Source organism: Pelodiscus sinensis, chromosome 3 (genome assembly GCF_049634645.1).
Source record: "Pelodiscus sinensis isolate JC-2024 chromosome 3, ASM4963464v1, whole genome shotgun sequence".
NCBI lineage: Eukaryota > Metazoa > Chordata > Testudines > Trionychidae > Pelodiscus > Pelodiscus sinensis.
The window spans coordinates 103,192,228-103,206,090 of NC_134713.1; the positions used below are offsets into that span (position 1 = coordinate 103,192,228).

General features: G+C 41.8%; 1 protein-coding gene across 2 annotated transcripts in view; it reads right to left on the reverse strand.

The window, feature by feature from the left end:
* Positions 1–6,800: 6,800 nt before the first annotated feature.
* EPM2A (EPM2A glucan phosphatase, laforin) overlaps positions 6,801–13,863 on the reverse strand; it is a 57,871-nt gene continuing 50,808 nt past the window's right edge. For both annotated transcript variants that reach the window (XM_075924371.1, XM_025184112.2), the window contains exons 3-4: positions 10,047–10,288; positions 6,801–8,058 (exon numbers count right to left, since the gene is read on the reverse strand). In XM_075924371.1, coding sequence (XP_075780486.1) covers positions 7,784–8,058; positions 10,047–10,288 — 517 coding nt within the window. In that variant the 3' untranslated portion in view covers positions 6,801–7,783. The remainder of the gene's footprint in view (positions 8,059–10,046; positions 10,289–13,863) is intronic.

A 13,863-nucleotide genomic window follows, 5' to 3' on the forward strand; every position in this document is an offset into this window, starting at 1 on the left:
CATGATTTTGCGGAAATACTTTTAACTGAAAAGTTTTTCCTTTAAAAGTATTTCCGCAATAGCACGTCTAGATGGGCACGGATGCTTTTGCGCAAAAAAGCCCCGATTGCCATGTTAGCTATCGGGGCTTTTTTGCGTAAAACAGTTCTTCCCTGTCTACACTGGCCCTCTCGTGCAAGAATTCTAAGTATTCTTGCGCAAGAGGGCTTTCTCCCGAGCGGGAGCGTGAAAGTATTTGCGCAAGAAGCATTGATTTTGTACATTACAAAGTTAGTGCTCTTGCACAAATTCAAGCAGCCAGTGTAGATAGCTGGCAAGTTTTTGCTGCACAAAATCTTGCCAGTCTAGACTCACCCACTGAATGTTTGATTACTTGCTACGTTCTGCAATTACTGTCCCCTTTTCCTTCCCCCCATCAAAAAAAGCAAGTGGACTTTGAATAGGTATAAACAGGTTCTCGGTTACATTCCCTTCATGTCTTTTTCTCTTCTTTTTTGTCTCTAAGTAAGCAGATTCACAGAAGAACAGATGCTCAGGTTACTCTTTGCCTCTCCCATCAGTGATGATTTTCTGTCATAAAATGCCAATGGATTTTTTATTTATTTATCCCAGACTTCGATAGGGAGAACTCAGTGTCTAGACAAAAGTACATGGAAAACCAGTTTTGGAAGCAGCTTATGGTGATTTCTCCCCCGTGTCAAAGAAGTGATATGCTTCTTTAGCCTGGAGTGAGGGAGGTAACTAGAAAAGGAGAGGATGACAGCTGCATATGGCAGGCTAGGTTCCGATCTCAGCATCAGAGGTGTAAAACTGGAGCGTCACTAAAGACAAAATACTCCAGCTACTACCATCCTTGAAATCAATATATGACCTTCTACCTGGTGGCCCATGGAACAGCACTTACGTTAGGGCTAGTCAGGGATGGAGAACCATGTACACCACTGAAATCACATTTTTTATTTCAATGTCATAAGCAGAATATGCTGATGGCATAGCTCACCATTTGCCAAAATGTATTCTAGTCATGTTTCACATTATTTCTTCTCAGCAATCAAGAAAGGCCTAATCAAATTTTTCCTCTTTAAAATAATCATCTTGGCAGATTTTTTTAAATAGTTTGCCAGTTATTCTCTCTTTTTTTCTTTTTTTTTCTTAATGTCTTGTTGCAGCATTTCTTCAGCTATCCAGCCTCGCATACTTCCAGTCATTAAATGGTGAAATAAGTGGAATTAAACTTCCAAAGCAAATTGAAATAACAGGTAATCTGCTCTCACCTCCGGAGGTGGATCCATATATTACTCCATCCACTGATCCTTTTACCAGGGTTTCTATTCACTTCTAAATTGTCCTCCAGGTTTTTGCCACTCTCCGTGGACTCCTTGACCTCTCTCTGCTCTGCCTTCTAACTCTGCTTCCTCAGCATCAGTCTCCTCTTCCTGGATCTTTGCCAGGGACCTTGCACCACTGAAAGGTTGTTCATTCTGCCCTGTCTCCTTCTCAAATCACACCTTCTCTTGCTATTGCTATTAAACCTTCCTCTTTTATTAGTATCTGCCTGACTCTCATTCTGCAAAATGTTGTGTCATTCTGTGTTGTAAAGCAATTCTGTGGCATCCTTCATAAAAAGCACACTATGGTTCCTATTTCACTTATTGTTAACTCTGCTTTCATTGATCTCTTGACCTTAAGAAGCTCTTCTTTGTCTATCATCAAAGGGAGACAGGCAAAGTTAGAACCTTAGGCCAAAACTTTAAAACCTAGCACTCAGATCCTCAGTTGGGAAACTGACTAGGAATTTCACTCGTAGTTAAAGGGCATGTTGAGGGGCTATATGAGCCCTTAACGGTATTATTACGAAGACAAGTCAAAAGAAACACCTGACTGCTGATGCTTGAATCTGTTCCTTGTTTTAAAATGATGCAAGTCCATTCCAGCTCAGAACATTTTCCCTAAGGTATATGTACATTGAAGAGCCAAGCCATCCAGATTCTTAGTAACTAGGAACCAGGCGTCTGCATCTGCAATCAAGTTGAGTTTTTGGAGGGAAGGAAGGGGGTCCCTGTGATAGTTGAATCAATCATGTATACCCCTAATATACCATTAACTTAATTACAAGCTTACACTGATAATACAGAGCAAGTCTCTCAGTGGAGTCTTTACTGCCATTATAGCAGTTTAAGCCCCTAACGTTATCATCATCCTTCTAGACTCTAGAGACAAGGTTGGTCAGGCTTAGAAAAGGGAGGTGATTTGTCCAAGCTCACACAGCAGCAAGTCAATGACACAACAGCAAGGAGTGCCCATGTCTCTTATTTTCCAGGTTGACACCCTGAATACTGGACCTCCCCCACCTTCATGCTCCTGAAAGCACCCGATTGCTCCTCACCCAGCACATCTCTTTTAACTACACACTGTGAACTTCGTCAGTTATGCCAGGGGCAGAGAGTATCTGTGTAAAAGAGGAAAATGAATCATCTTATAATGAATTGACCTTGAGGCTACTGTTACTGCAATTACATTCTCCCACTCTAGGCTTAACACTGGGAGTCCTTTCCCCAGCTGTGCTCAACAGGCTGTGCTGTAGCAGCACCAGGTAACAGCCATTGCTGTCTGACAGCAAAGAGCGTGCATCAAGCCTCACACAGTTCTTTGCTTCCATTTGTTTAGGCATAGTTAATCAGTACCTTTTCCCACCTACTTACCCTACTCTGCAACACAATCCCATGCATCCTGATTCAGATCAAAACTTATAACTATTCCTGGGGCTTGCCTTTATTAATATGGCTTATTTTAATGTACTAAAAAAAATCACCATCTATTAAAGTCAGATTTAGCACCTACAATGACAGACATTGCCACTGACTTTTAAGATTTGCTTTCCTTGGTTGAACTTGAGAATAAATTTTTTTCAGAAATAATACATACCCTGATAACAGTGATATCAATAGGGAGGTTTGCTACTGACATCAAGAAGGGGTTACCTAAATACTACACGCAGCTACATAGATGCAATTCTTATCAAAGACAGCAGAATTTTGCCTGTTTTCATTTAAAGGCTGATATCTGCTTGCCAGATATGTGCTTTCTCCACAGTCCTTCTGTTTTTACTTACATATTCATGATTTCCCATTACATAGCTTCAGTGTTTCTTTTATTCGTGGCATGGGGTTATTTTGCTTTAAATCCTACATTAGCTTTGCAACATCTCACTGCAATTTAGTGAGAAGGATAAAAGGAGAGAGGAAGAAGGGTTTATGGCAATCTTCTTTTTACTATATCAACAGTTTTCCCAGTTGCAGAACAGTAAAGTCGGTGTGTAATCCTTAAAGTAGAGATGAAAGAAACCCACGGTGGTAGGTACTAACATCCATTCTTTTGCCAAGGAAAGGTTATTCCCTATGGTAACTTTCCTACAGTGCTTGTGCTTCTTCAGAGACTGGGGTTGTATCAGTTTCCTTAGGAGACTCTTCCAGGTGCACATAGGTCTCACATTTCCCATATCATCCACCCAGAAAAGTTGGAGTGAGAGAGTAGATAAAAGGTGGCCCAGCACCACAGGGATTAAAGAAAGCCTTTGGATCCAGTTAGCTCCACTCTGCTTTATCTGTAGCCACTGCCAGGCCTGAAAGGGGGAGAAAATGAAGGAGCCTGGCTCAGTTTGGGGCTGACTAGAGAGGAGGCAGGAGCTTAGCCCAGACAGCAGCCTGACAGTCCAACAGATACAGGAAGGAGTAAACCCCCACTTCTACCCCTCTTGGCAGAAGAAGAGGGGGACCTATGGAAAAAAACCCAACCAAAGGAAATCTGCACTCCTGGGGCCATGTCCCAAACTTAAGGACTTGGGTAAGGAATGGTCAGGGGCTGCTGGGCCAGGAACAAAGGGGGACAGTTGCCCCCCACCCACACATACTTTCCTCCCGACCTACTCAACAATCTAGCCATTAGGCTACCCAACCCCACAGGGACCTATCCACAGTAGGATTAAATTCAGTGAGCGGAATATGAGAATTTTCCTGGGCACCTGGCTCCTATCATGGATTTTCTTGAATAATAGATGCAGGTATCTATAAGCTTCTCAGGGCAGGGACTGTGTGTACTTTGGTAACTTTTGTAGGACATAGAATGCAGTTAAAATGAATGAGACAATTGAAACTGAATGCTTTTGTTATGACTTAAGTGCAGTAGCACTTAGAGGCTACAGCCAATATCACATCCACATTCTATGCTATACAAACACAGAGTGAGCCCTAAGGAGCCTGCATTCGGAACAGATAAGACAAAGGGTGGCCAAGGAAGCAGCGGTAGGAAATTTATTTAGCAGCAGTCACACAGCCTGTCAGCAGCAAAGCCCAGAATAGAATGCAGAGTTACTTTCACCCAATCCCCTATCTACTAGACCATGCTGCCTTCCTAATTAACTGTTAGTTATTGTACCCTGTTTCCTCACTGGTCACATGTTTTTATCACAGAAGGAAAAATACTCATGAAGTGCAAGCACAGTCAGCAAGTCCCTCTTGCAGTGATATTAAGGCAGTTCAGAACACTCAGGCTACGTCTACATTGGCCCCTGTTCCGTAATAGGGATGCAAATGTAGCACTTTGGAATAGGCAAATCCGCGGGGGATTTAAATATCCCCCGCGGGATTTGCATTTTCATGGATGCCGCTTTTTTCCGGCTTGTAGATAAGCCGGAAAAAAGTGCCAGTCTGGACACGATCCTCCAGAAAATAAGCTCTTTTCCGGAGGATCTCTTATTCTTACTTTCCTCTTATTTTCCGGAGGATCGCGTCCAGACTGGCGCTTTTCTCCAGCTTATCTACAAGCCGGAAAAAAGCGGCAGCCATGAAAATGCAAATCCCACAGGGGATATTTAAATCCCCCACAGATTTGCCTATTCCAAAGTGCTACATTTGCATCCCTATTACGGAATAGGGGCCAATGTAGACACAGCCTGTGTGCCTTGTGATTTTTGGCTATAGGAATAAATATGTATATTAGTGTCTATCCTAATATTGATCATTAGTAACCGGGAGTTGTAAATGGTTCCAGTTCATGCAGCAAATTCCATTTGCTTCTTCAATTACATTAGATAAAATAAAATGAGGGTTTTATTTCTACCTGGGCAACAAATCCTCAATGTGCCAATTCTAAATGACATCCATTTTCCCCACTGATACCTTTCAGTGATGACCTTTGAGCTCTTGAATCTGTTTTCTCTCCCTGTCCTCACACACTATTTCAGTTTATTTTGCCCACTTTAAAATGAGTATTTCAGTTTATCAATTCTTAATTCTCTTCTTAGGAGTTATTTTTGTCTTAATATCATCTAGCCATAAAGGTGCTACTACAGGGAGGAAACACACATGCATATTAACAGCAACGGTGCCCTCATCCTTTCACCTAAATTGCATACGCAGTTTAGTGTGCACAAATGGCTAATGAGCCAATCAGCACAAGAACACATTTCAAATTAGGATTTTAATAGATAAGCATTAGATACAGGCTTATCCTATAATTATGCAGCTGGAAAAATTGAATATTATGAAACCTTTGCTTTTCTTTTGCTGTAGCCTTTTGCAGTGGGCTCTTTATTTAAATGTCTGGTGCTTACTAATTGCATTTGGCAGGCAGGACTTTCAATTAGCGTTACCTACTAGAGTGGCTTTCAATAAGGAGGCAGGAATCAGTGCTCTGGGGACAATGTGACAAGTGGGTATATTACAGATTATGTACCGTGGGTCTACAACCTTTGGGAACTCTGTGACTTTTCCTAGTACATTTTTGGCATTCGTTTATCTAATCCATTTATGTAATCCAACAACTGTGTCCCCCTGTCACTACTGTACCACAGTGCCTCATCGGCATTTAAATATAGAAACACCAGTCGAGATTTGATTCAGTAGCACTACAATTTATTTACTAGTTGCAGCTCTTTGATGTTGATGGTATCCACTGGATTCTAAATTACTGGTGTTCTTGTCCAAAAGACCTGGAACTCAATGTGGTGTAAACTTGTACATCAGATCTGCACAACATGAAGAATTCCTGCCTGGCTCCTTCTGCCAAAGAGTGGATGCTCTGAAGTACAGAATTCAATTATCCTTAGCATGCAACAACTATGAATGTAACCACTGAAAACAGTACTAGGTGTATCCTACCCAGCTATACTGAAGGGATCCATGGAATATCCTTTAAGCCTGCAGTTTCAAAAGCACCCACACAGAACTATAACAGATTTTTGTTTCTCATGCATCTGACAAAGTAGGTCTTTGCCCACAAAAGCTTATGCTCTAATTAATCTGTTAGACTATAAAGACTTCTCGTTGTTTTTGCAAACTTCATAAGAATTCTGTTGATAAGTTTTCTATATTTGGATACTGAATCAAATCCAAGAAGTTCTCAGAGATATTGAAAAGACAGAGAATGGGAGGGGAAGTAGCAAAGAATTGACCCAAATCCCTTACTCACTGGAAACCATAGCTAAGTCATCCTGGGTAAGGTGTAATTTACTTCTGGTATAGGCAAGTGTTAAATACTTACCTCCTAAGATCAAATAGGAAAAGGAGGAGGAACTGGGAGTCAGGTGTGAGTTACCCCATTACACCACTGCTTGTCCAGGGCACTCTTGTGCTCTGAGAATAGGTTGGGCATCATCAAAACCTTTTGGTTCACAAAGGCAGGCACACAGATACAAAACATTGTTGTTCCATTCAGACCATGGGAGTCAAGAAATAAACAAATGTTTCAAATGGCTACTTTCTCCTCTTATGTACAGATAACGAACATATGAGCCAAACACATGAGAAAACACCCACTTATGGAAGTGTCATCAGGCTTTTATTTAACAGGCTATAGTTCCACCCAGTATCTAACAAGACATACATTCTTTCAAAACAGAAATAAAGTAGTGGTCAGATAAATAAACTTACAATAACTTTCAGTGGCTTTTTCCCATCTGGAGGCATTGGGGCAGAAAATAAAGCAAAATATATCATGATGGACATTCTCCCTGAATACTGCCTAGAATATTGTAACAGTCTGATCACTAACAAGTCTCCACTATTAGAGTTTCCTTATAATTAAGGTCGAAGTGGGTAAGATAGGGTCTGCACACTGAATCTGGCCCACCCAGCCAGTTGATCCAGCCCATGGCTGCCCTACCAGACTAATCGCAACCTGGAGGCTGGGGAGCGCACAGAGTCTCCTCCCCCCACCAGCTGGCAGATCTCTCTAGGCACCACACGCCCCTGGCAAGGCAGGGGCAGGGAGTGAGAGACTTTGCATGCTCCCCCGCCCTCAGGCCAATAAGGCCATTTCATTATAAATGTCTTTGTAAACACACCAAAACAGAAGGCTCTACCTAAAATGGCCAACATCCCTGTCTGTCTAAGCCAGAAAAATACAAAACCCACACCACTGATTTCTATTTCTGTATATAGTACTCCTGAATGCTTCCGCCTTCTTCCTGCCAGTCTTGCCATCCCTCATGCTTGTATCCTGTGAGATTTTCCTCAGCTCCCGGAGTCCCATGACTACATGAGAATCTCAGCTTTCATTTTGAACAATAAGTTCCTAGCCCACCTTGCTGCAGAGAAAAATTTGAAAACAAGACCCCCTCCCCACAAGGCAAATAAAAAGACATTAATTGTTTTCAAACCTCATGATTTTTCACACACACTCTCTCCCCAAGCAACAAATCTGGGCAGTTCAACTTAGGAATTTTGAATGCTTAGGGTTGGCAACACTGCAAACATCTCCCCTGCTCCAGTCAGCTTTTCTACCACTACTGTCTGCATGAGTAGCGAAGCGGTCCAAATTTCTGATAAAAATCATCTTCAGCGCGAACCAGAGCTTCCTCATCTATGTAGACAGCGGGTCTCCTGGAAGCCACAAAGTATTGCACTTTCCTCAGATTCCATCCCATCACATACTTTAGCCAGCCACAGATAGCGGCTGTGGACCTGCCGACACCAGCATTGCAATGCACATAGACGACATGACCATTCTCTAGTAGCCCGTGCAGGAGACAGACAGCCTGAGGTAACATCTGTATTCTTCCTAGGATTAAAAACAGGGCATGTTCCCATGAACTCAAGGAAGGAAGGATCACTGTTAAATATATATCTCTGTATTCTGCTGCACTGTGAAATCATAGTGGCAGGCAAAGAGAAATCTATTAAAGCTAGTTTCTCTTCTCTCTCCGTGCATTCAGGGCCCCGTGCTGCCCAGCTCCCCGCCCCATCCACCCAGACGGGAACCACATGGCCATGCAGCTCAGCATGCTGCCTTGGGTCCCCTGCACACTCTTTGGCTGGGCCTGTCTGCACTGTCAGAAATTAAGTACTTTTTGCACAGGGTAGGGCCTGAGATTTCCAAAAGTCCACAATACGATGCCTTAAAGAGGCTCAGTTTTAAAAGGGTGGGAGCAAAGCACCTCCTAAAATTTAGGCCCTGTCTCTGGTTAGGCACACAAAATCCACAATCTTTGTTGAAAATCATGGCCAATCTGTGAAACTAACAGTGTCAGTTTTCTCAAATCATTTCCAACCCTCACATTTCCTAAGTATTAGGCCCAGGTAATACAAAAGTACATATAACTTGGACCTAGGACTTCTTTGGTAACAAATGATGTTATGCACAAAATGTGTGTAATGAAACAGTGGTTCTCAACCTTACCAGATTCCTGTATCCTTTTAAGGAGTCTGATTTGTCTTGCATACCCCAAATTTCATTTCACTTAAAAATTACTTGCTTATGAAACTAGGGTTCACAGGTGTCTGGTTTTTGACTGGAATCCACTGTTGGAAAGGGACCCTGGTGACTCCAATCAGCACCACTGACTGGGTTAAGAGTCCAGTTGTCAGTGCAGTAGTGCTAGGGCAGTCTCCCTGCCTGCTTTGGCTCACCATGGCTCCTGGAAGCAGCAGCATGTCACTCCTCCAGCTCCTATGGGTAAGTCTAGACTACATATTTTTGAAGGAGATATTCAAATTGGATGCTAATTTGCATATCTTCTTCTGATTGCTTTTTCAAAAGTGGGTTTTTTGAAAGTGAAATAGTCTGGATGTGGGGGGGTTTTTCGGAAAACATGTCCAGAAAACTTTCACTTTCAAAAAAACCGCTTTCAAAAACACAATCAGAAGATATGCAAATTAGCACCAAATTTGCATATCTCCTTTTGGAAAAAAAATAGTCTAGATGTACCCTAAGTGTAGGGGAAGCCAGGGTTTCCAGCTCCCACTGACCAGTAACAATGGCGGTACTTCAAAATGATTATGTAACAATACAGCAGCTCAGTAGTGGCACATGACTGCAAAAGGGAGAGTTGTGTTGTGAGGGAGCCAAAGTAGGTTACCTAGCACTGCCTCTTTGGTTAAAACCAGAATTATAGCAATTTCAGAATGCTGATGTGTAAGCCAATGACCATCAACCTGCTACATTTGCATTCTCACTAAATTAATGCTGAAAGAAAAGGTTTTCAAGCAGTCACCAATTTTTGGAGGGAATAGAGATATCCTGAGAGAGGAAGATCTGTATCAGAAATAGTTTGAATGAGTTCTGTGTATGACAAAGGGTACTGAATCCATTAGGAGCAACACCACAAAGTTACCACTTACTATAGGTATGTCTACATTGCACAGCTATTTCGGGATACAGGAAGTATTCCGAAATAGCTACTCTATGTCTACACAAGCTGCCCATTGTTTCAAAATATTTTTCAAAATAATGGACATGCTATTTCACCATCCTGGCAAACCTCGTTGTACGAGGGATAAAGGATGGCTTGAAATAGCACCTTATTTCGAAATTTGGCACAGTGCAGATGTGCCAAATTTCAAAATAAGCTATTTCAAACTAGTTTCAAACTAAGATACACAAATTTGCACTAGACAAATGGTGTATCTTATTTCAAGTTTAGGCTGCTTTGTGGACGAACCCTATAATAAAAAACTAAAGCTATTCAGGAAAAAACACTTTAAAATAATGTAGTCACATCACTGAAAGGTTTATTACTTATCCAGTTGTAAGACACATTTGAATATTACCTTCAGTGCTCATGTCTGGGGTTGGCATCCAGACATAAGCAAGACCTTCCTCTTTATACAGTTTCATAAGGATCTCTGGGCTCATGGGTTCTGGATAGCGGTTGCAGCCCCAGGAATTCTGAATGACATCCCACTCGGTCTGGAAGTTCATTACAGCTGTAACACCCAATTCTTGTTTTAGCTTGATAGTCACATGCTCCACTTGCCGAGGACAGCTTCCCAGCCAGATGTTTGGCAGAATCCTAGCGTTGAAACACAAAAACTTAGCAGAGCTCATTAAGTACTTGCAGCAAAGGAACTCACCCACCCCTGCACAAAACTCACACATTCTGTCAGATTAAAAGGCACGCTGGTTCTAACATACTTGGATAACATCAGCATATGAGATGCACTGTTAAACACACCTGTTTCATATCACATACTTCTTGTTTCAGTACAATTTAACCAGTAAAATGTTTAAAATGCTGCATAGTTTGGACCTCCCTGGTCCGGCATCCTTAGGACCTGAGCAGTCCTGGACAAGGGAGTTTGCAGGACCAAGGGAGGTCAGGCCTAGGCTTCTCATGGGATTCCCCTACTGGCCATGGCCCCAACCAGTGCATTGCCCCCAGACTGCCTGCTGGGCTCTGCTGCCCCCCAGCCTGCTGGGAGGGCTCTGCTCTCTAGTCACCAGTGGCACTCCTTGCCCTCAGCCAGTGAGACTTCTCTCCAGCTGCTGGCCTCACTCCGGCCAACAGGGCTCCGTGCCACCAGCCGCTGATGAGGCTCCCTGGCCCCTCCCACCAGGGGACTTTGGGCTAGGATCCATGCCCCAGGCCACTGGGCCTGAGAGTTGCCAGCCATGGGCAACTTCCACGGCTGGGGTTCTCTGGTCCACAGAGGTTCAATCTGTATTTTAAGAACCAAACTGTAAACTCAGCACACATGGCTAAACTCACTTTGCCTGTGTAGACTGGAGCCCCAGCAAAACCATGGCATAATTAGTAGCACAGGTCTCTGAGGCACTAGTCATTCACTGCTACAGCTGAAGCCTATTAGCAGCACTGATGAGGATAGGGAAACCCAGAAGACTCACACAATCTCTGTGCAGAAAGAGACTCACAAAACTCAAATGTGGAATGTTACCGTACAAAATATAAGCCATATAACACTTGCTGTTTTATAGCTAGTACTATCGCCGTGGGCAAATCAGATCTGGGTGAGCCACCATCAGCCTAAACCATACTTTCTGTGGTCAAAAGAGTCTGGAATACTTCTTCCCCACCTGCCTATGCAATATCTGGAGTCCAGCCAGAACCAGTTTCAGAAATATGAACTGTGTGTGTTGATCCTGGAAGAACCAGAAATTCTGTGAGGAAAATACTAGAGGATTGGATAATTTGTAAGAACATCTGCACCTTTTGGTATTTAGCTAAACCAAACCTCTGAACCTTCTGTGGTTTTCCCATCTCTAGTGATCATAAAACTATTATACGCTTTAGCAAGCTTTGGTACACAAATGGAAACACGGAGGGGCTTGCTTTCAGAAGTGGGTGCCCTATTTGCACATGAAGTTAATGTGATTGCATTCCCAATAGATTATTTACATGTTTAAATACATTTAAGTAGTCTTTGGCATGTACAAATTTCTAATTTGCACATGTAGTCACAGTCAGCACCCATGCAAAATAGGCACACAGTTGCACATATAATTTTGAAAATCAGGCCCTTAGTTATTCACAACTAAATAATATGGCATCTTTAAGAGGAAGCTTCCATGAGCTGTTTCAATCTATGATGAAAGTAAGTATATTCCACTGGTGAGTGTGTGTGACAGGTCCCACTTTGTGCCAATCCATATACAACAAGAATTGTTACAGCTCCCAATCAGAGAGCCAGTTGCTCAGACTTCTGTAATTTTCAATAAGGAACAGATCATTGCCTGGATCATCCTATGGTGGAGAGAGCAAAACGGTGGCTTAATGCCACTTTTATATCTCCTCTCCCCATATCAAGTTGCACTGAATATGCCTGGGCCACAACATTTGATAGTACAGGATAAGAAAAAAATGTGTACTCTGAAGACAAGAGCAGTTGGTATTTTTCTTCACAGTTTTTCCTGAGAGTTCAGTACATTCTTATGATAAACCCCCAATTTTGTATGATCAACTAATATACAGATTTATCATCTCTTCCAGGGGATAGTATAGACTCTAGTAGATGATTTAACCAGGGGGTACTAGAACCCTTAGGTCAATGATGCAATATATAAATCGGGCAACAGAGAAAAAGCTACTTTCGAAATCTTTTCCTATCCTTAGCCAGTATGGCTGTGTCTAGACTGGCAAGTTTTTCCAGAAAATCAGCCGCTTTTCTGGAAAAACTTGCCAGCTGTCTACACTGGCCACTTGAATTTCCGGAAAAGCACTGACGATCTCATGTAAGATCGTCAGTGCTTTTCCGGAAATACTATGCTGCTCCCGTTTGGGCAAAAGTCTTTTTCTGAAAGACTTTTGCGCAAAAGGGCCAGTGTAGACAGCACAGTACTGTTTTCCGCAAAAAAGCCCCGATCACAAAAATGGCAATCGGGGCTTTTTTGCGGAAAAGCGCGTCTAGATTGGCCACGGACGCTTTTCCGCAAAAAGTGCTTTTGCGGAAAAGCATCCTGCCAATGTAGACATGCTTTTCCGAAAATGCTTTTAACGGAAAAGTTTTCCGTTAAAAGCATTTTCAGAAAATCATGCCAGTGTAGACGTAGCCTATATGTATAGATGAAAAGCTATACTTGCATCATATTCTATAGCCAGATTATCTACCAAAAGCTTTGAAACTTTCCATCAGAACTTCTGGACCTTCTAGAATCCCTATTGTACCTCAGTTCACAATTGGTGAATTGTCTAGTGGCTTTACCATTGAACATCACCATATTCAATGGAATGGAGAAAAATGGCAGAACACAGCACATAAGCAAGACTAGGGGTGTCACCTGCCTGGATTTAGATCAGTTAACTCTTATGAACTGGTTCTTCGATACCAGTTTCAGGAGTTTTGCCACTAACATAAACAGGATTAGGGCTTGGCTTCTGGGCTTTTCTCCTCAGTTTACCAGTAACGGCTATAAAGGCTTGGTATACAGTGCATGTATTACTTAATTGGGTTTAATTGTTCTTTTATCAGGGTAACATTCATTATAGATAACATGCTCTGTACAATGACACCAAGCAGATTTGTTTATTTAGCCAATTTATTTAAGAGATCTAATTATGATTATTTCTTTCTTAGATGCCTGGGCTTTCATTTGGTTTTATCAGGTTCACTCCTTTATTTTCTCTTCACATAAAAAAGGGTTTTAGTTCAAATACAATCTGCAGAAATTGATGAACACTTCAGTAATTGTATTCTATATATTTATGCCTCATATTTCTCACGACCGTTTCACTGTTTGATAGATAATGAAAGTTAAATAATTGTAATGCTAGCGGGTGATCTTTTCATAGTTTAACTTCTCTTGCCTACAACTATGCTTTAAAAAAATGTGTTTCCTATTGGATTGGGGTAGTACTTGAGCTGTTCAACAGTTGTTGCCTTGCAGCTCTAGAAGTGATTACATTTCAATTATTAAAATAACTCTTCCATATAGTTTGAAAAACATTTACAGATTAAAGGGCCTATGTAAATGTAAGATCATTTCAACCATTAATCCTGTTCTTTTCCTAAAAATCAATGAGTCAAAATAAAATGACACACTTTTTAAAGTGGAATTATAAGTAGAATATGTCAGTGGTCCAAGGGCATTAGAGAGATTATGTAGGAGAGGAAATATCTTTTATTAGACCAA